General features: G+C 36.4%; 1 protein-coding gene across 2 annotated transcripts; it reads right to left on the reverse strand.

Moving 5' to 3' along the window:
- Positions 1 to 1,442: 1,442 nt before the first annotated feature.
- On the reverse strand, positions 1,443 to 22,994 carry LOC123556588 (alpha-N-acetylgalactosaminidase-like). Of its 2 annotated transcripts, none has more exons than XM_045347416.2 (9): positions 22,849 to 22,994; positions 18,142 to 18,318; positions 14,965 to 15,139; positions 11,673 to 11,850; positions 8,731 to 8,816; positions 6,344 to 6,419; positions 4,809 to 4,894; positions 3,618 to 3,815; positions 1,443 to 3,201 (listed from the first exon to the last, which is right to left on the reverse strand). In XM_045347416.2, the coding sequence occupies exons 2-9, from the start codon at positions 18,297 to 18,299 to the stop codon at positions 2,929 to 2,931; spliced, it is 1,230 nt and encodes a 409-aa protein (XP_045203351.1). In that variant the 5' UTR covers positions 18,300 to 18,318; positions 22,849 to 22,994; the 3' UTR covers positions 1,443 to 2,928. The 2 variants fall into 2 exon arrangements, with proteins under 2 accessions (XP_045203351.1, XP_045203352.1); XM_045347417.2 differs by having other exon boundaries at positions 22,732 to 22,887.
- Between the last annotated feature and the right edge of the window lie 266 nt (positions 22,995 to 23,260).

Here is a 23,260-nt window from a genome sequence, read left to right on the forward strand (position 1 = left end):
TTATCATTTAATAAACTTGGAACTTTGCTGAATATGATGTATCCAATATAGAAATATAAAGGATGGACATGAGGCACAAATGTGAACTGCTGACTGGAAGAGAAGAACCAGGTATGAAACAATAACTTGTATTATTTCATTTCAACATAAGTATGTAAAAGAATGGTACAAGAATAATCTCATGGAATGTTATGCAATATATTATAAGTTGAGATAAATATTTACAAAAAATATTTAAATGTAGATGGAAAGTTCAATACCTTTTAGCTTCAAAAGCAAAACAATTTCTGAGAGAAGAAGATCTAGTTAATTTCTCACTAAATCTTCAGTCAGGCATGATGCACATGACCATTTTGACCCTCGTAAATTAAATCTAAACTTCTATATTGGTGGAAAAATATTATTACATCAGATTTATACAGTGCCCTTTTCATGATAAATACCTTCAAAGGCACTTTAGAAATCAATGAAACAAAGATCACAGAAGGTTACAATGTCAAGAGCAAAATACTCAAAACTTCAAGAATTTTAAAGGAGTTCATCACAATATTTTGTGCGCAGCTCAATCGCGCAGCAAGCGATAACCACTGTAAAGTTCAGGATTCGCCGCCGAAAGTGTATAATTGTCGGATATGCAGCACACTCACGCAAAAAAATATCGTATGTACTGACAATATAGGTCGTGCATCCATACTTTACCTTTAAAAGTGATGGTGTTTTATTGGAGGAGTAGTCGTAGGAAGTACTCGAATGGAATACATTCTGGACAGCCAATTTGAAAGTAAACTATTTCGTCCATAATGATGCAGCGACTCCAAGTCAATAAAATTCAGAAAATCTTAACGTAGATCTATCTCCTTCAAGTTCAAATGTGACTTCCTAAAATTTGTTATACTTTTTGTGCCCATCCCGCATTTCACGTAGTAAGACCAGAGTTATGGCCTTGACAGTCAAATGTACATAAAGGGTCTAAACATTTGTGTCGCATGTACCTCAAAAGTATATGCGCCAAGAGTCATGAAACCACACAAGAATTAAATTTCAGCATGCGAAGTTGTGCACCAGTGCTTTTATTTGAGGTTTCACTCAGTAAAAACAGATTTATGTCCCTTGACATGGTCAAATATATACGTAAATGGCATGTGAAAGTTTGTGTAGCACATATCTCAAAAGTATTTGACCTAGAAGCATGCAACCTTAAAGGAGCATTATTCCGCATGAGTAAGAAAACTGGTTAAGAAACTGATAATAACATTGTGCAATTTGTTTTGTAAGAAAAAAATGTTCATAATATTTAGGTGGGTGGGGTAATGAAAAAATACTTTTGTGGGTGGAGTGAATATTTTTTAATTTTTCTTGAAAACAAGCACGGGATGATATTATTTTTTTATTTAGATTTTTTGTTTTTAGTTCTAGCTTACATAATATAAATTTGTAAAATTCGTCCGCTAGATTTTTCATATCATTAAGAAATACTTCGTGTTTTTCTCAGTTTCAGATACTTTCGACATCTGTCAAGAGTAATTTTTCTGAGTTAATATATCTATATGTTGACATTTTATGCATAGTTATAGTGGTTTCATTAATTGCGATGCATAAACAGTAACATCAGAGTGAAACTTTAAATAAATAGTTGTTTGCAGTAGTTTTATTATGACATGTATGTATTGTTTCTTCAGACAAAAATACCGATTTGGTGTTCTTAATAAACTTTAAATATTGAAAAAAGAAGCACGGGTACCTATCATTCTTATTTTTTATTTTAACTTGTCATACATCAGTCTATAAATATGCAAAGTTACAAAAAAATCTGTCCGCTAGAAATAATTGTGAAAAACATCTTTAAGTGATCCAAACAAAAAATATAGGTAAAACAAAAGGAAACCAGCTTTATTGTTTTAGTGAACTTATTGGTGCTAAATGGACCATTGATACACCAGCAAGAAGGGTTTCGAAACCAACATTGAAACAGATATGAAACCAAACAGTTATGCTAAAATATAAATCAGACGACAGTATTTGACATATATCTACTAAATGTTCCAATCATCTTACCCAGGCACTTCAGCCTGCCCCTGCCCCCCTCCCCTCAAACCCTTAATCCTGAATCTGCCCTCAAAAGGACTAGAAAACTAATTTAATGAATACGATCATACTGTTCATGATGGTTAAACATTTGAACTCTAGCCTTTTCTGAATTCTTTCAAATTCATAAATCATTGGAGTACATTAATTGCAAAAAAAATCATACAACCTGCTGCTTAAAACATTGTTACTACATGTATGTACAGTACAAATGCAAAGTATAAATCTCAAAATGTAATAAAGGGTTACATAAAATTTAGTTCTGTTTAATATTACATTATGTATCCATAAAGGTAAATCGTTTCTATATTGAGTTTTTGTTCATTTTAACATCATAATGACACAGCTGTATGGCATATGATGACTTTTCAAACATTCTGACATTATTTCTAACACAGTCAGGCACTTGGACAAAACCACTGATCTTCAACACACCAGCAGGCAGGTTTCCTCGCATGAAACAACTCTACAACCAAAGTGAGATTCTGAATCCACAACAGTAAGGGGTAAGTGGTTTTAAGCCAGCAAACTTACTGGTAACCATGCAGCCAAACAGACCCCTCTAAAAGGCCTATCAAAAGAAGCCCAAGTAATCACTGTTTGTATTGGTAAGTCCCGGTAGTTAAGCTACTTATAATAAATTCCATCATTATAAATGGTATGTGTTTACAAAATCAAGTTTAACAAATGGATAAATGTATGGATAAAATGTATACAGCTTTAAATAAAAATACATACTATAGCACAACAAATTTTCAACAAAAAGTATTTCCATTCATTTACTGTCGAACAATCAAATCTGACACAATGAACATCTGACTGTTACACTGGTTGAAAACCAAATTAACTAAGAGGGACAGCTGTAACCATATATATTCCTGTAGGATCCACATTAAAATTCAACTGGTCCTTGGGCAGGAGTTTTCCCATATCTTTGCCGTCAAAAGCTTCTGTCACTTTATATCCTGATTTATTGTTCATTCCAAGGTTCTGCAGACTTGAGGAAAACGGGAGAGGTCCACCATAGTTGTAGTATTGTAGAACTGCAATGGCGTAACTTCCTGCACGGAAATACTGGCTCCTTAATGGTCTAAGCCACACCTCTGTACCATTTCCCTGTTTAATAATACATATCTATCAAATATAAGCTGAATGGGATAAAAATAAGTATATATCCATATAGTGTTGTATTTATTATACGTGCACTGTCTTAATGCAACATTTAAATATGTAATCCTTATTACATAATTACAGAACTGTTGTGTTCAGTCATAAAAATCGAAAGTTAACAAGGAGTAACTTCTGTGACAGACAAACACACACAGAGAAATACTTCAAAAACAAAATGTTTTCTCCGAAACTATTCTGAAGGTATAATAAAAACAAAATTGGTAAATAAACAGAGCAAGCAATATGAAAGAACATGTAACTGCTTTATATATTTTCAAGGCTAAGAAAGATTACAGAACATTATATACATTTTACACATTGCTTTCAATGATCAAACTGATCTAAAGAATTATAAGATATACCTTAGAGATTCTGTATGCTTGTACACCTAGCTCATCACTGTGTATCCTAAGGAGATTCTTGTTCAGTAACAGATCTTTGGATGTCTTTCGGATATTGCGCAGATCTACCGACATAAACAGAGGGGAGGCCATCATACACCACATCCCGAAATGTGCACGTTCCTGATCATAACTGAGACCAAAATCACCGACAACTAACTGAAATCAAGTCACAGGCAATTATACACACAGAAAAGCAATATTGTCAATTCATCAAACTTTGTGCACACACAATTCTGCTGTTTGGACAAAAAAAACAGCTACTGTAATTTGTAAAACTCAACTTTTGAAGATGGAATGAATCAAAAATTTATTCTTTTTTGTAGGAATTTAATTTGTGGATGGACACAACCATAAAATCCAAGGAAACAAACCCAGAAAAAATATTATTTAAATTTATTATCATAGTTATTTAACAGTATCTTATTTTCATAAAAAAAAAGATGCAGTTGAATTGAAACATGAAATCAGAAAATCATGTGAACAAATATGATAACATGACAATCATATATTCCATACAAAAGTGAACTTAAGGTAGATCTGCACATTTAAAACAATTGTTCTACAATGTAGAATTCTCTGTAAAGAACAGAACAGAAAGTTTATTTAACAAATAAGGTTCATTGTTGAATATATATATAATTACATTACAAGCTTCCCGAGGTCACAAATACCAACAAAATTAAAAATTGTCAATATTATGGCATCACCTGAAAAACTATTACACTGTAAAAAGAAGAAATATTTCCTGCAAAACAGATATACATGTGCTGAGCCCATAACTTTCAAAGTATCATTAAACCAAAGGAGATTCGATATTTTGTTTAAGACTGGTTTGATGTTGGTCCTCCTGATAATTTTCTCAAAGGACTTCTACAGGAAAATTGCACTTTCACAGTTGGAAAAAATTCCACAATTTAGATTTTTTGGATGTAGATTTCGATCTTCTATTGCAAGTCTCAAGCAAATCTCTTACTTACCTATAAAATCACAGAACAGGAGAACATAAACAATCATGTGATTTGATAACAGATATATCTGATGTATCCTAACACAGGTTTGATTGTATATATACCAGTATATACTTCTTAAAATATCCTTGTATGTTTCCAAGTCAGAGATATTGCATACTGTCTGGTAGCTTACACATACCTCATCTGGATCATTCCAGCCTCCAGGACCTGCAACCTCCTGAAAGTGCTCTGTGTTGTTTCCATAGAAATCAATGGCTGCATATACTGTAAAACAAACATGCATCATGAACTATTTTTCTTGGATTATGCACCAGTACTGACTTTATGTCCGCAAGTATTTTTAGTCCCTGCCAAAGGCAGAGGGATATTGTTTTGACATTGTCCGTCCGGCTATTTTTTGCTTATGTCTGTCCAAAATTGAAAATGCTCATAATTCAATGAGTATTTAAGCTGTTGCACTGTCCTTTCGTACAAAACTTGTATATATCTGGAAATCAAGTACATGTATCTTTCAAAATATAGTCCCGTCACTCACAAAACAACTGTTTCATAGGGGAATATAAATTCACTAAATTTGCTCGTTTTGTTTGATTTAGACTCATGCCAGCAAAAAGGTCATATAGCCATTTTTCCAGCTTCAAGCTTCTGATGGTGGATGAAAACCCAAGGTGCCTCTCTGGCTATGATTTTAGGCATTGGCAGGCACCATTGGTAGAACCACAAATCTTCTATAAACAAGCTTGATAGCTTTTGAACCCTCATCTGTGAGGCACAAGTGATTTAAAGTTCATTCAACCAGAGGCCCCTAGTTCTCCATAAGTGAAGGGCAACTTCACAAAATAAATCAGAGGTGGAGAATGAGTAACTTAAGACTGGCTGTCAACTATCAAACTGTGCTCTGCCAAAGGATCAAACTTGCAGTTTTTGATTCAAAGTTTCATGCTCTACCTAATGAACTAACCAGAACAAGCCTTAATTCAATCTAAATTCAGGGAGTCCTAATGCCATGTATTGCTTATGTACATATACTACCAGTGCTAATGCTTATTTCAGTAAAGATGAATGAGATGTATGTCTTTTCAATATAACAAACTGTTTTACCTCTCACAATACTGTGACCTTGACCTAAGAGCTAGGGGTCTGGATCTTGCGCATGACATGTTGTCTCATTATGTGGAACATTTATGCAAAGTATATTCAAATCCCTTGATAAATGGCAGAGTTATGGACCAGACATGAAACAGACCCTGTTAACCCTTGACTTCTAAGTGTGACCTTGGAGCTAGGGGTCTGGGTCTTGCGCATGACACATCGTTCCATTATGGTAAACATTTAAGCCAAGATATTTCAAAATCTCTTTATGGATAGCAGAGTTATGGACCGGACACAAAACAGACCCTGTTTACATTTGACCTCCTAGCGTGACCTTGACCTTGGAGCTATGGTCTGGATCTTGCACATGACATGTTGTCTCATTATGGTGAACACTTATGCCATGCACACATGGATGGACTGACGGATGGATGGACGGACAGTGCGATTTTAATATGCCCACCTCTGAGGGCATAAGAACTTTCTGACACAGAATACGACTTACTGAAGCATATGATGGGTGTTTTGCTTTATAAACATCTTTCTCAAATAAGATAAAGCAGTAGAAAATTTATTACATTAGAATGAAATGGAAAAGATATATAGTGAAAACAATGTTACCATAGTCCCATGAGTCCCTCAGATCATTGTAGTTTCTCCACATGTTGCAGTGTTTTGCAGCTGCCTTATAATCTGGCTGAAATTTACAAGTTAACCATTGTGGGGTAACATTTACATACATTAAGCTACCAATACAGACACAGATACAAATTTAATTTGGAGTCCAGTGTTACATGAATAGACAAAACTATAGCTATATATAGCTATTGGCAGATATATTATCATCAATGTTGATGAAGAATGATGCAATGACATATATATTTTGTACTTTACTAATACTCCCATCTTACCCCTGTTGCTTACTTGTGTATATACAAATTGCATTAAAACTGTTCAATTGTTTTGTTGCTTTTAAGTCACACTGGTAGAGTTCAGTCAGTGGGTGTTGTGCTCTTTCAGGAATTATTTCAGGCATTAAGTAGAACCAATGAAATTGTGCACACAAGCTTAATGGCTTTCTCATAGAACAACCTAAGTAAAGCTTGAACCAAAACAGGTGAAGGCCAATGATTCATTTTCTCATAGAACAAACTAAGTAAGGCTTGAACCAAAACAGGTGAAGGCCAATGATTCAAAGTCAGCGACCTTAACCACTCGGCTAATTGACAATTTATATATAGGATAGAAACAAACCTGCTGAAAGTATGTTCAGCTAAAACTAATTCATTTCAGTTTGTCTGTTTGAATGCTGCATAATTTCTAAAATGGACTGGTCCATCATTCAATTTGGGCAGCACCACTTATTATTCAAAGGGGTGTTAACTGAAAATGTACTGACTGAATAGCAAACAGTGCCTGCACATCCATTCTGGCTGATCTTAGTCTACACTGATTGCAAAGGCAAAATCACTTGTTGCCAGCAGGCTAAAGGTTTATTTCACTCATTTTGGTCTGCTTCCAGGAAAAATGTATTCTAACATGACTTCATTTATGTCCCGGCCTGTTAAATAAAACAGATTGGAAGTGTGATGTTATTACGCATTAAAATCATTATCATTGTTTGAATGTCGCAGTAAATATGTCACAGCATCAAAGTTCATACAACACAAATAGGCAATAAGTGATGATTGCATGTTAGAATCGAAATAATATGTCATAACCTAAAAACTGTTTTTATCATAGAATAAAATCATTGTTGTTTAAAGCTACTCACCCACAGTTTGGGTGAAATTTTTCAACATGTTCATTTCCACTAAGTTTGGCATAGAATGTATATCTAGGGTTCAACGCAATAAGGGCGTATCTACATATGATTATTATATGTAGATACGCCCTTATTGCGTTGAACCCTCGATATATGACATTGAAAAATGATAAAGTGGGTGAAAATAAAAGTTAGATATTGGAAAATACGTAAGAAGAATGTAGATTGTCTGCACTATTTCAAAAGTGTTGCAACAGTATACTACCTTCTGCACAATATTTTTGGTTATTTATAAGAATATCTTGCAAAAATCTTTTGTCAATTAGTTTGTACCACTAGTCACTTTCAGAGTACTCACTTTTATGGATTTTTGAGAGCAATTATTTTTTTGCCTAAAATGTGCAGGTTAGTCCCTTTAAGATGTGTATCACATCACTTGGACTTTGCCCTTGTGTTATAACTTCTATGCATCTGAACTCAAACAATAAAATCACTGTTTTGGATATATTATTTCCTAATGACCATTTATGGTACCACTAGGGCTTGTAATAATGACATCTGGAATAAGCTATTGACATCTCACACTGTATAACTCCTTTACAATGTATAATGTAAACATGAAAAACTAATCTTTTTGATTTGCAAATACGAGCAGACAGAAGATATCTTTTATGATCGACCAGTCCACACAGCAAGAAGAGATGACAATACAGTAGTTGATTTGACATCTAGTCTAGTACTTTATGCTTGTAGTATCAGACTTCACAAGACACCCAGCAACACACATACAGTAAGGGCTTTTGTGTTAGATTCAAATACAGGCTGATTGCTGGAAATCCTGCATAGATAAACAGTCTGCAGTGCTAAATATTAGTGATTTATTCTGATTTGCATATTGTCATATCATCTGTTGACCAGTTTAAGTTCCCCTGGGTGTTCCTACATCCACTTAACTTGTTACTCCTTACCTTCAAGAGTGCCTTTATCCTTTAGCCTGCTGGCGGCAAGTGATTATGCCTTTGAAACCAGCGCAGACCAAGATCAGCCTGATCATGGTCTGCACTGTTCGCTATTCAGTCAGTAAATGTTCAGAGAACACTCCTTCAAATAATAAATGGTACTGCCAAAATTGAATGATGGACCAGTCCATTTTAGAAATTTAGCAGGCTAAAGGTTAAAGAACATACAGATTGTAATGACAACAGATAAAACATGACTTTTGGTCAAATGAGCTGTATCATACCTTTGGCTCAGTACATAATGGCCAGCTACAACCATAGACTATAGGTCGTCCTGTCAGGTTCAGGTATAGTGTCATCACTTGAAAACCTGACAAAAGTAAATGTGCATGTTTCAAAGGCATACTACCTGTACCATAAACATTTTCACAAAAATCAAGTAAACTTGCAAAATAACTAACTAGTTAGTTGTGTGTGAGGATTTGCTCAACATCCTTCCTTAATCACAGCTGACATCATATTGCACTGTAAAATGAGCAGTTTTCATGATGGATACATTTTCATTACATTTGCTGTTTTTAAACACAAAAATAAAAGCTTACTGAAGTGCTATTATGGTCATATATATCACTGTTATATCATGTTGCTAGCCAATGTCTATTCAAAGAATAGCAAGTTCTGATTTTGCAATAAAACCTGACATTACAGTAATCAAATTACTACATATTTTCTGAGAACTTCAACAATTATGTTAGTATGTTTAAAAGTTGTGTGAGCAATAATGTGTCTAGAAATAACTCTAATGTTGTTTTTTTCTGGTTTATATTTATCAAGGTCATGTTTGTAACAAATAATTCATTATGTATAAAACAATCGGATAGATAATCTACATGGCTCTGTGTATATAATAATGAGTAAACTTCACATTCTGTTTCCTTAAAGTAAGAAAAGTCTAAATGTTTCTATCCTTTATTGACCTTTTTGACGTTATAGGATAAATCCCCTTTTCTGGTATTAGCCACCAATAAATACCCGTTTACGGTTTTACATTAATGGGGGTATCGGCCATTATACTATATAGCGGTAGTGTTTAGTATTATCCTTTGTTCAAGGTTTAAACAAAGTAATGGTATAAACAAGAGGGCCATGACGGCTCTATATCGCTCATCTGACCTAGGAATTATCAAGATTAACATTCTGACCAAGTTTCATTAAGATATGGTCATAAATGTGGCCTCTAAAGTCTTAACTAGCTTTTCCTTTGATCTGACCCGGTGACCTAGTTTTTGACCCAACATGACCTAGATTCGAAATTGACCTAAATATCATCAAGATTAACATTCTGACTAAGTTTCATGAAGATACAGTCATAAATGTGGCCTCTACAGTGTTAACAAGCTTTTCCTTTGATTTGACCTAATGACCTAGTTTTTGACCCCACCTGACCCAGATTTGAACTTGACCTATAGATCATCAAGATTAACATTCTGACCAAGTTTCATTAAGATATGATCATAAATGTGGCCTAGCTTTTCCTTTGATTTGACCCGGTGATCTAGTTTTTGACCCAACATGGCCCAGATTCAAACTGGACCTTGAGATTATCAAGATTAACATTTTGACCAAGTTTCATGAAGATACAGTCATAAATGTGGTCTCTACAGTGTTAACAAGCTTTTCCTTTGGTATGACCTAGTGACCTAGTTTTTGACCCCACCTGACCCAGATTTGAACTTGACCTATAGATCATCAAGATTAACATTCTGAAAAAGATTCATGAAGATACAGTCATCAATGTGGCCTCTAGAGTGTTAAAAAGCTTTTCCTTTGATTTGACCTAGTGACCTAGTTTTTGACTCCATCTGACCCACATTTGAACTTGACCTATAGATCATCAAGATTAACATTCTGACCAAGTTTCATTAAAATATGATCATAAATGTGGCCTCTAAAATGTTAACTAGCTTTTCCTTTGATTTGACCTGGTGACCCTACATGACCCAGATTCAAACTGGACCTTGAGATCATTAAGATTAACATTCTGACCAAGTTTCATGAAGATACAGTCATAAATGTGGCCTCTAGAGTGTTAACAAGCTTTTCCTTTCATCTGACCTGGTGACCTAGTTTTTGATCCCAGATGACCCAATATCAAACTCGTCCAAGATTTTATTGAGGGTAACATTCTGACCAAGTTTCATTAAGATTGGGCCAAAATTGTGACCTCTAGAGTGTTAACAAGCTTTTCCTTAGATTTGACCTGGTGACCTAGTTTTTGACCCCAGATGACCCAATATCGAACTCGTCCAAGATTTTATTGAGAGTAACATTCTGACCAAGCTTCATTAAGATTAGGCGAAAATTGTGACCTCCAGAGTGTTAACAAGCTTTTCCTTTGATCTGACCTGGTGACCTAGTTTTTGACCACAGATGACCCAATATCGAACTCATCCAAGATTTTATTAAGAGTAACATTCTGAACAAATTTCATTAAGATTTGGCCAAAATTGTGACCTCTAGAGTGTTAACAGTCAAATTGTTGACGACGCTGACAGACGAAATGACAGACGACGGACACAGGGCTATCACAAAAGCTAACCTTATGCAGATTATCGTAAACACATTGTTGTAATTAAGATGCAGCAAAAATTTCCCCAAAGTTTACATTATTTTGAAATCTAATCTTTTATTCTACACTGCTGCTTCCATAGTTTGATAGCAGTCGTGTGAAATATTCGCATTTTTTCAAGGTAAACAAATTATTTGTACAAAGATTTGTTGTCAAGGTCGTAAAATAATATTTTCAATGTGAGACAGTAAGAATTATCATAAATGCTTATCTTCTCGCAAAAAATAATCGCTAAATGTTGTAAACTACCGCTATATCTGTTAATGTTGCCAGCCCTACCTGTCCTTTTTACGGAAATACTGGATGATGGGATTTATTCTATTATGTCGAAATGGAGAATACCTTACAATAATACTAAGGTTAACAATGTCCATAATCGTAACCCTAGAAATGGCTTTCTCAAAACCATGAATAAAATCATGGTTTTGAATTTACACAATGTAAGAGTACCATAGTAAAACCTTCCCTAAATTATTTGTAAACACCAATTAAAGGGAAGATATTAGTGCTAAAAGGATTTTATACTATGATAAGTAATTTGAGCTTAAGACTTCAAGAATCAAAGTCAGATTGTAAATGGTTGTCATGGAAACTTACCTTCATTAATATCAGCGAGGTCACCGGAATAGCAACAATCTAGTTTGAGCATATCAACTTCCCAGTCTGCAAATGTCTGTGCATCAAGCTGCAGGTAAAACTTGCTACCTGGGTACTTCTTACATGTCGCTGTTCCCATGGCAGCATATATACCCAGCTTTAAACCCTTGGCATGAATCTGCAAAAAATATTGATAGAAAGCTCTTAGATTACAAGGCAATACTACATAAGGGACAAAATTAAGTAGAGTACTAGACACCTTGAGGAATAAAATAAGAGAGAAGTAGTGAAGACCACGCTGAATAAGTCTTATCAGATGAAAAAGGCTGTATAGTGGGTTAGGTAAAGTTTATTGGTATATAAGAGATACACTGTATAGTGGGTCAGGTAGAGTTTGTGAATATACAAGAAATAAGCTGTATAGTTTATGAATATACAAGATAAAGGCTGTATAGTGCGTCAGGTAGAGTTTATGAATATACAAGATATAGGCTGTATAGTCGGTCAGGTAGAGTTTATGAATATACAAGATACAGGCTGTATAGTCGGTCAGGTACAGTTTATGAATATACAAGATATAGGCTGTATAGTGGGTCAGGTAGAGTTTATGAATATACAAGATACAGGCTGTATAGTGCATCAGGTAGAGTTTATGAATATACAAGATATAGGCTGTATAGTCGGTCAGGTAGAGTTTATGAATATACAAGATATAGGTTGTATAGTGCATCAGGTAGAGTTTATGAATATACAAGATATAGGCTGTATAGTGGGTCAGGTAGAGTTTATGAGTATACAAAATATAGGTTGTATAGTGGGTCAGGTAGAGTTTATGAGTATACAAGAGATAGGCTGTACAGCAGTTCAGTTAGAGTTTATGAGTATACAAGAGATAGGCATGAGTATACAAGAGATAGGCCATACAGCGGGTCAGGTGGAGTTTATGAGTATACAGACATAGGCTGTACAGTGGGTCAGGTAACATTTATGAGTATACAAGAGATAGAATGTACAGCAGGTCAGCTATAGTTTATGTGTATACAAGAGATAGGCTGTATACAGCGAGTCAGGTAACATTTATGAGTATACAAGAGATAGCCTGTACAGCGGGTCAGCTATAGTTTATGAGTATACAAATGATAGGCTATACAACGGGTCAGGTAATGTTTACGAGTATACAAGAGATAGGCTGTACAGCGGATCAGGTAGAGTTTATGAGTATACAAGAGACAGGCTGTACAGCGGGTCAGATAACATTTATGAGTTTTCAAGAGATAGAATGTACAGAGGTCAGGTAACATTTATGAGTATTTATGAGTTTATGAGTATACAAAATATAGGTTGTATAGCGGGTCAGGTAGAGTTTATGAGTATACAAGAGATAGGCTGTACAGCAGTTCAGTTAGAGTTTATGAGTATACAAGAGATAGGCATGAGTATACAAGAGATAGGCCATACAGCGGGTCAGGTGGAGTTTATGAGTATACAGACATAGGCTGTACAGTGGGTCAGGTAACATTTATGAGTATATAAGAGATAGAATGTACAGCAGGTCAGCTATAGTTTATGTGTATACAAGAGATAGGCTGTATACAGCGAGTCAGGTAACATTTATGAGTATACAAGATAGCCTGTACAGCGGGTCAGCTATAGTTTATGAGTATACAAATGATAGGCTATACAACGGGTCAGGTAATGTTTACGAGTATACAAGAGACAGGCTGTACAGCGGGTCAGGTAGAGTTTATGAGTATACAAGAGACAGGCTGTACAGCAGGTCAGGTAACATTTACGAGTATACAAGAGACAGGATGTACAGCGGGTCAGGTAACATTTACGAGTATACAAGAGACAGGATGTACAGCGGGTCAGATACAGTTTATGAGTATACAAGGGACAGGCTGTACAGCAGGTCAGGTAACATTTATGAGTAAACAAGAGATAGAATGTACAGCGGGTCAGGTAACATTTACGAGTACACAAGAGATAGGCTGCATAGTGGGTCTGGTAGAGTTAATTGATATACAACAGATAGGCTGTTTAGTGGGTCAGGTAGAGTTTACTGATATACAACAGATAGGCTGTATAGTGGGTCAGGTAGAGTTTACTGATATACAATAGATAGGTTGTACAGTGGGTCAGGTAGAGTTTACTGATATACAATAGATAGGCTGTTTAGTGGGTCAGGTGGAGTTTACTGATATACAATAGATAGGCTGTACAGTGGGTCAGGTAGAGTTAATTGATATACAATAGATAGGCTGTTTAGTGGGTCAGGTAGAGTTTACTGATATACAATAGATAGGCTGTACAGTGGGTCAGGAAGAGTTTACTGATATACAATAGATAGGCTGTACAGTGGGTCAGGTAGAGTTAATTGATATACAATAGATAGGCTGTTTAGTGGGTCAGGTAGAGTTTACTGATATACAACAGATAGGCTGTATAGTGGGTCAGGTAGAGTTTACTGATATACAATAGATAGGCTGTACAGTGGGCTGGGTAGATTTTGTGAGTAAATCTGATAGACTGTTTAGTGGGTCAGGTAGATTTTACCAGTAAAGTACAGGTAGGCTCTCTATTGGGTCAGGTAGAGTTTGTAAGTAAATAAGAGACATGCTGTACAGCTGTTCAGACGGTAGTTATGCGTATATCACAGACATGCTGTACAGCTGTTCAGACGGTAGTTATGAGTATATCACAGACATGCTGTACAGCTGTTCAGACGGTAGTTATGAGTATATCACAGACATGCTGTACAGCTGTTCAGACGGTAGTTATGCGTATATCACAGCCATGCTGTACAGCTGTTCAGACGGTAGTTATGAGTATATCACAGACATGCTGTACAGCTGTTCAGACGGTAGTTATGCGTATATCACAGCCATGCTGTACAGCTGTTCAGACGGTAGTTATGCGTATATCACAGACATGCTGTACAGCTGTTCAGACGGTAGTTATGCGTATATCACAGACATGCTGTACAGCTGTTCAGACGGTAGTTATGCGTATATCACAGACATGCTGTACAGCTGTTCAGACGGTAGTTATGCGTATATCACAGACATGCTGTACAGCTGTTCAGACGGTAGTTATGAGTATATCACAGACATGCTGTACATCTGTTCAGACGGTAGTTATGAGTACATCACAGACATGCTGTACAATGGGTCAGATAGATGTACAGTCACCCAGGTGCAATTTTCTGTCATTTTTCTCTGCAAGACATAGTTTACATAGGTCAGCATGGTGTTATATGTCTGTTTATAATATTATCATTAAAGTAGCTCACATAGTCTGCTAAAGCTTTCATGCCATTTGGAAATCTTTCAGGATCTGGCCTAAGTCTTCCATCTGGTCCCCTTTCTGGTGCCATCCAACAGTCGTCAATAGAAACATACTGGTACCCAGCAGCTTTGTAGCCATCAGAAACCATCACATCTGCTATCTGCTTGAACAGTTTCTCACTAGAATGACAACAGTCAAGAAGTGACAAAATGTTAGGAAATCCTAAAATAATTAGATAAAGTATTCTTTCAAATTTATGCATCAGGAACATGCGCCATCAAACTGAGATACTCTAAGCAAACTATCTAAACCAATACTAATTTAGGAAATAAAACAAAATCTCTCTGGAATAACCTTTAGTCTGAAATATTTGATGCCAGACTTCACTTCTTTTATTTCTGTATCAGATACATATTTTACACCAAAACCAGCATAAATGAAGATATATTCAGATTTTTCATTAAATGTACAAATAAATGTATGCAAATTAATAACAAACAACACAATCATTACTGGCAATTTTCTCATCAAATCAAGAATGTTATAACACAAAATGTTTGGATTTAAATTTGAATATCTGAAAATCTACAGATAATTGCTTTTACACGGGTGGTAAACGCGCAATCCAATTCCCACCGGGAATACGCTTAAAATGGGTTGCGCAACGTCCGGTGCTGGTGTTGCGCGTAAAAAAAGACGAAATTTAGGTATGTGAAGTTATCATTTTGCTTAGTATGAGACAAGAATAAATTTTCTCGAAAAAAGCAAAATGCTATTCGACACAGATATGATAATACATCATATGTGTAAAATATCTGGTTTGTAATATATGATTCGCCTCTATTATCACAAAAACTCTGGCGACACGAAACGTGAAAAAAGTATGAAATCAACAAAAATGGCAGTTTCTGACCTCATATGCCTAATCTGAGGACATCTGATGCTTTTTATGATAACTCAACTGTTATAAAGTAACGAATATCAAAATTATTTGTTTCAAATCCTGCTTACGGGGACATAATTGACAAAATAATCATCGGGAATGGGGTTGCGCACCGGGAATGGAGTTGCTCATATACATCATAATGTGTATAATGTATACGTGCAACTACATTCCGGGGCACAGCCCCATTCCCGATTATTTTTTTGCCAATCTTTCCCCTAAAAGCAACATTTCATTCAAGTGTATGTAATATTCATGACTGTTTTACACGTGTTTGATCATTCGAAGCGTCACATTTCCAGAAAGAAGGCACAAGAGTTAGAAAATTTGCATTTTTCATGATTCCATATTTTTTTGACAGCTCGAGCCATCAGAGTTTTCGTGATAACAGAGCCGATTCTTAAATTAATAAGTTGGTATTTCACACATATAATCCTTATTCATTTTTGTGTCGAATAGCATTTTGCTTTTTTTCGAAAGCACTCGTAAATGTGTAATTATTTACAAAAACAAAAACCCACCTACCTCGATTTTGTATATATTGATGCGCAACACCAGCACCGGAAGTCGCGCAACCGATTTTTAGCGTATTCCCAGTGGGAATTGGATTGCGCGTTTACCACCCGTGTTTTAACATCAATTAATATAAAAATATTTAAATAATATTTCAATTCTAAATCTGTGGGGAAATAGAGAGAACTAGAGCTATCACTAAAGGTGATGAATGTACCCCCCCCCCTCCCCCCGCATGCACTGACACAGTACATTGCAATCTGACGCACATAAGATTGCATAATTATGTGGACTGTATGTATATAGACTCTATGTATATAGTATAGTAACAAAACACAAAGTCCCATAACTCTGCAGAATATGTATATAAAAGAAAGCAACATACACCATACACAACTAGGGTTGGTTACTGATCACTTATGTGTAGTTTCATTAAATTGTGTGCAAGGGTTCTGAAGATCAGGTGCACACAAGACTGCATATGCAGACTGTATGTATATAGTATGTTAACAAAAAACAAAGTCTCATAACTGTGCAGATTTTTTTTCTGAAAGAACCTAACATGCACCATGCACAACTAAGGTTACTACTGATCACTTATGTTAAGTTTCATTAAATTGAGTGTGCATGGGTTCAGGTGATTAGGAGCGCACAAAATTGCATATGCAGACTCTATGTATATACCCAGTATAGTAACAAAAATCAAAGTCTCATAACTCTGCAATTTTTTTCTCTCAAAGAATCTAACATGCACCATGCACAACTACTGTTGTTACTGATCACTTGTGTGATGTTTCACTAAATTGTGTCAAGAGGATGAGGAGAGATGGTGCACACAAGATTGTGTCTATGGACGGACGAACGGACAACCAGACAGACAACCTGAAACCAGTATACCCACCTTACAACTTTGTTGTTCCGGGGGTACAAAAAATGGAATGAGGTACTTCATAATATTGAATGTAGCAATTCTGAAGAAACATGGCATTATTTTATCAGCTTGCTATGTTGAATGTTTATGCCAAGTTATCTAAACATGCATGCTACAAAGCAAGAAAAATTAACTTGTGTGACCTCGGCCTTGAAGCTAGGGACTGGCTCCCGTATGTGATACATCATCTCATTATGGAGAGCATTTGTGCCAAGTAATATTTAGGACCCTTGATGGACAGCACAGTTACGGAGCGTACACAAACACTGCTAACATTTGACCTTCAAATGCAACCATGACCTTTTAGCTAAGGGTATGGGTATTGTGCAAGATAAGTTGTCTATAAGGGGAATATATGTGATAAATGATCTAAAAATCCCTTGATGGATATTCGAGTTACACATAGGACAGGAAAAAATACAGTGACCTTTGACCTTCAAGTGCAGAGATTTTTCTACCGTTTAGAAACTGGAGCCCGGGGCCCACTGAGTTGGGAAAAATGGCGCGTAAAACCTGAAAATTGGGAAATATAAAAAATAAGTTTTACCATCAGAAACTCACAGACACTCAACAGTCAGTACAATTTTGGGAAATTTAAACCCAAGAATTGGGAAAATAAGCAAATTTTTGAAATTGGGATGGGGCCCATATTCGGCCCCAAAATCAGCCTTAAAAAAATCCCTGAAGTGTGACCTTTACTATTGAGCTAGGGGTCCGGTTGTTTGGCAGCAACAAGAACTTAAAATATGGTTCTTGGTAACAAGATGATGAAGTCATTCTGAATAAATTTTTACCCGATACAGTTGTCTGGGTCCTTTGTGCAGTTTGTGTCACATCTAAACCTCTCCCACTGCATCCAGCCCATTGGTGGTGTACGTGCCAGACCATTGTCTAGTGATTCCGCGGCAGATAGCATCAACAGCAGGAAGGCAAAGTTAAACAAATTTGCCATTCTTGTGGTAGTCTTTAACCTGAAAATAATTTAGCATGTAAATATTTGAACATCCAATATACAGTATGATATGTTTTCAAGATGATTTAATATAAACTACACTAAAAATATGTGACTGGTTTTAGCTGCAGATCAGAATATCAGGGTTGGAGGTAACTGTTTATACAGAAACTAGGCTTCAACCTGCAATATTTTTCTTGCATACCATATTCTACAAAATGGAATAAATAAAATAAGTAAGTGAATTAGCCTGCTGGCAGCAAGTGATTATGCCTTTGCGACACACAGGTAAGTCCAATAGCTCTCCCTATTCTTCGAATAAACAAGCTAAAAATTGTTTTTTCTGTAATAGTCCCAATTTCATTTATGTAGTACCAGTAACATATTATTTGCATGAAAATTCCTAAGTTTCAGCTTGATGAAATCAGTTTTCAAGGTTTTATGGCATTTTCAGTAACACTTGTCTCTGCGTCAATTTTCCTCCAAAATAGCTGTTGCTTGAGCTTGTTTTTGCCGTCTTTTATCAATTCTTACCAAAAAAGTTTTTCAGCCAATTAGACTGACAGATGGACTGAAATATTAATAAACTGACAGACAGAATCCCTGCCACTTTTTCTAAGAAACTAGGTCAAGCCCTCTATGGCACTTATGGTTTGAATAAGGGAAGTTCTGAAAGTCTCAATATACCGGGTATTCTGTTCTGAAAGAAGCATAAAAGATCTAGATCGGCAAGTTAAGGAAACAATGTATGAATGTTTTTACTGGGGTCGAAAACTGCCGACACTTAGTCTCATCATGTTTTTATGTTGGCAGATATCGACACCTCATTCTGTCCTATATCCTTGGCATCTTCGTAATATTTTACTATTACATGCTTCCAAGGACATCTTTTCCATATGTCCCAACTCAACGATGAATTTTCAAAAGCAATTTCAAGTGGGAGAACACTATCCACCTTACGACTTGCGATAACTTTTCCAAATATTGCTGTGGGATAAACGTTCCATCAGTAAGAACAATATCTTGATGTAAAACAATAGCGTGCCGAAGATCCCCTTACACTTGCAGACTTTAAGGAAGAACTTGTGATGTCAGAACAACGTTGCAGAAAATGTTTAAGACTATTGCAGTTTCATTAATGGACACTTACAATTACGGTGTCGATAACTGACGACTGTCGGTATTACCCAACGTTACTCTACATGGTAATTTTCAAGGCATGCTGACTTTGTAACAAAACATATTCAATATTTGAGATATATGCTCAGTGTGTTTTATCATTTTTCTATGGTGCCTCAAGTAAATGGATTTTATGAGACAGAATTCATACTTCAACAATGAAAAAATAAGGTCAAATGCTGTGTTTCTGTTTTGAATTTTGCTTACTCCATTTACAAATAACCTTAGGGCAGACGCAAGAAATCAAAGTCTTAAGAGAAGTAAAAACTTACTAGAAAAAAAGGAAAATAAGGAAAAAAAATTGGTCCCAGTAGGGCTTGAACTTACGCCCCCCCTAAGAATTGCAGTAAAAGTAGGTTTATGGTAGGAATTGAAGACTCTTCAAAAAGGAGGTTCGCTATTTGTGATCTAATACCTTAAAAGACTAAAAATGTTGGATGATATTTGGCAGTGGTGAAGAGGTGAGGGATGAGGGAGGGGGCTTGACCTACAAGTGTCTGTGGTTTAATACAATTCTCTATTATAAAATTTGTCACACATCCATTTATACCGGTTGACAGTTATGTGACTGTAGTAAAATACCTATGTCTTTACCGAGGATTGAGCCCTGGACCTTGGACATCGTGAATTGTAGATGGACACTAATACGTCGCTAAAGGGTTAACCCAACAGCAAGGCTGTTGGAAGTGGCCTTATATACCTACAACCACAACACTCCTGTCCTCTTTGACATTGAAGGACCAGGCATCAACTGTACCACCTACCAGTTTCTAGCCTCATCCAAATACATGTCAAACATCCTCGTCGTCAAATTGTAGTAAAATAACCCAGTCTCTATCGAGGATGGAACCCCAGACCTCGTGATCTGTAGGCAGACACTCTAACCACATTGCTAAAGGGTTAACCCAACATGTTTGTTATAACTGACACTAAATAAGATTTTCTTGCATACCAGACTGGCGTTTCCGGTGATTTTACCCATGCCAGCAAAACCCATCTGGCACCCCCCATGCCAGATGACTCTTGTGCTGTTAAGGACAACTATAGTGGTTCATGCACTGATAATTCATTGTTTATGTAAAAATACGAAAAAAGCAGGTACCTTGATAGTTTCTCTCAGTTCTTTATAGTATATTTCTCGATTCAAAATATGTTAGTTTACCATAAGAACATAACGTTACGCTACAAATGATAAAACTAAAGCGGAACTTTGTTATTGTGCATAACGCAAAACATCATGACGTCACGTCACTTCTGCTTACGAACGTTAATTTCCCGCGCTTTACTACAAGAAAGAGTGCTACAAAGGAAGTATTTCTACCTGTTATTTGTAAAATACGGTATGCAAGAAAAACAAGAGCTCATCGAACACGAAATGCCCCCCTTGATGCATTCAGTAGGTCACTAGGTCAAAATCAAGGTCAAATTTTATTTTTGAACAAAAAACTATGTATGTGGTCCAAATTTGAAGCATGTACCTTCAAAAATGTGGAAGTAGGTCACTAGGTCAATAACAAGGTCAAAGTTTTTTTCGGTACACAAACCTATGCATGTAGTCCAAATTTGAAGGCTGTAGCTACAGAAATGTGAACGTAGGTCACTAGGTCAAGATTAACATCAACTCATGTCAAGGTTCATCTTGCCAATCAAAACTATACATGTGGTCCAAATCTGAATGATATAAGTTATGGACATAAAGATTTTAAGTTTTTCCCTAAATAAGTCTATATGAACCATGTGACCCCTGGGGCGGAGCCATATTTGACCCTAGAGGGATTATTTGAACAAATTTGGTAGAGAACCACTAGATGATGCTACATTACAACATATCAAAGCCATAGTCTTTGTGGTTTCGACAAGAAGATTTTCAAAGTTTCTCCCTAAATAAGTCTATGTAAACCATGTGACCCCCAGGGCGGAGCCATTTTTGACCCTAGGGGAATAATTTGACCAATCTTAGTAGAGGACCACTAGATGATTTCATAAACAAAATATCAAAGCCTTCGGCCCTGTGGTTTTGGACAAGAGGTTTTTCAAAGTTTTTTCCTATATAAGTCTATATAAACCATGTGACCCCCAGGGTGGGGCCATATTTGACCCCAGGGAAATAATCTGAACAATCTTGCTAGAGGACCACTAGATTGTGCTTCATACCAAATATTAAAGCCCTAGGCCCTATGGTTTTGGACAAGAAGATCAGAAACCGTTTAACTGTTCCTGGCCAATGTGACCTTGACCTTTGACCTAATGACCTCAAAATCAGTAGGGGTCATCTGCTGGTCATGGCCAACCTAACTATCAATTTTCCTGAAACTAGGCCAAAGCATTCTTGAGTTATTGCCCGGAAACCATTTTACTGTTCCTGGTCACTGTGACCTTGACCTTTGATATACTGACCTCAAAATCAATACGGGTCATCTGCTGGTCATGACCAATCTCATTATCAACTTTTGTGACCCTAGGCCTAAGTGTTCTTGAGTTATCATCTGGAAACCGTTTAACTGTTCAGGGTCACTGTTACCTTGACCTTTAACATACTAACCTCAAAATCAATAGGGGTCATCTGCTGGTCATGACCAACTTCCCTATCAACTTTCATGATCCTAGGCCCAAGGGTTCTTGAGTTATCATCCGGAAACTGTTTTACTATTCAGGGTCACTGCGACCTTGACCTTTGACATACAGACCTCAAAATCAATAGGGGTCATCTGCTGGTGATGACCAACCTCCCTATCAACTTTCATGATCCTAGGCCCAAGCGTTCTTGAGTTATCATCCAGAAACGGATTGGTCTACATTCCGACCGACCGACCGACATCTGCAAAACAATATACCCCTCCTTCTTTGAAGAGGGGCATAATAATTTGCCAGAATAAAATGCTAACATGTATAAGATATGCAAGAAAAAATATCAGTCATGTGTTTACGAATCGGATGGAAATATCCGTCCCTTGGCCACCTGCGCATGGGCGGCAATTCGGCAAGCCTCATTACCGCCCAATGCGCAGGTGCCCTCGAGACAGATATTTCTATCCGCTTCGTAAACACATGACTGATATTATTAATCTTATCTTATCTTAGCAAAAGTGTCTTATACCTACAACCACTACATGACCAAGGCTTGAATTTAGCCTAGGCCCTAGGATTTGTTTACAAGTAAATATTGCCATCTTAGGTAAAACAAAAAATTAAATGATAAATTTAATTAATTCATTCATTCATTACAGTATTCCTAAAAAATGCATAGATCTACCTGACGCCTAGAAAAACCTAGGACACACAGTAGCCTGGGTATCCGGTTACCGACACTTCCAAAAATAGCGTCAGTTCAATTACGGCAACCAGAACTAAGTTCCTTGACAGTACTTACAGTACATGTATTCTTACTGCATTCGATCTTTTGGAAGCACTGACAACAAGTAAAATAGGAGACTCGATTTATTTCACCTTGCTCAACATATATTATTTATAAGGAAGCTATTTATGTACAAACGGCGTGGAATAGACAAAGGGAAACAAATCAGTTAGGACACACACTACAGTATATTCGATCAAAGGGAAATAACTTAGTTAAAGCTACTGGTATCGAATAATATGAATCACCTTGCACGTTTTGTGACTAAGGTAGCAAGGTACACTTAGATGCGAAAATTTTGGGCACGGACGGTCTTACATGTAGCGAGTCGCAATATTGCACTTCCCCTATGAGCAAATTTTGGGTGGCTATTTTATAAATTGCGTGCATGTTTTGTGCTTTTAATTAATGACAAGATCAGGATTCT

Source organism: Mercenaria mercenaria, chromosome 5 (genome assembly GCF_021730395.1).
Source record: "Mercenaria mercenaria strain notata chromosome 5, MADL_Memer_1, whole genome shotgun sequence".
Classification (NCBI taxonomy): Eukaryota; Metazoa; Mollusca; class Bivalvia; order Venerida; family Veneridae; genus Mercenaria; species Mercenaria mercenaria.

Excerpts from the sequence above, each read along its gene's own strand:
- LOC123556588 (XM_045347416.2), bottom strand. The coding sequence starts at position 18,299 with ATGGCAAATTTGTTTAACTTTGCCTTCCTGCTGTTGATGCTATCTGCC. Across the intron at positions 15,140-18,141 it reads GACCCAGACAACTGTATCGG|TGAGAAACTGTTCAAGCAGA; the intron begins GTAAAAATTTAT and ends TTGTCATTCTAG. Across the intron at positions 8,817-11,672 it reads CCTCGCTGATATTAATGAAG|GTTTTCAAGTGATGACACTA; the intron begins GTAAGTTTCCAT and ends TACTTTTGTCAG.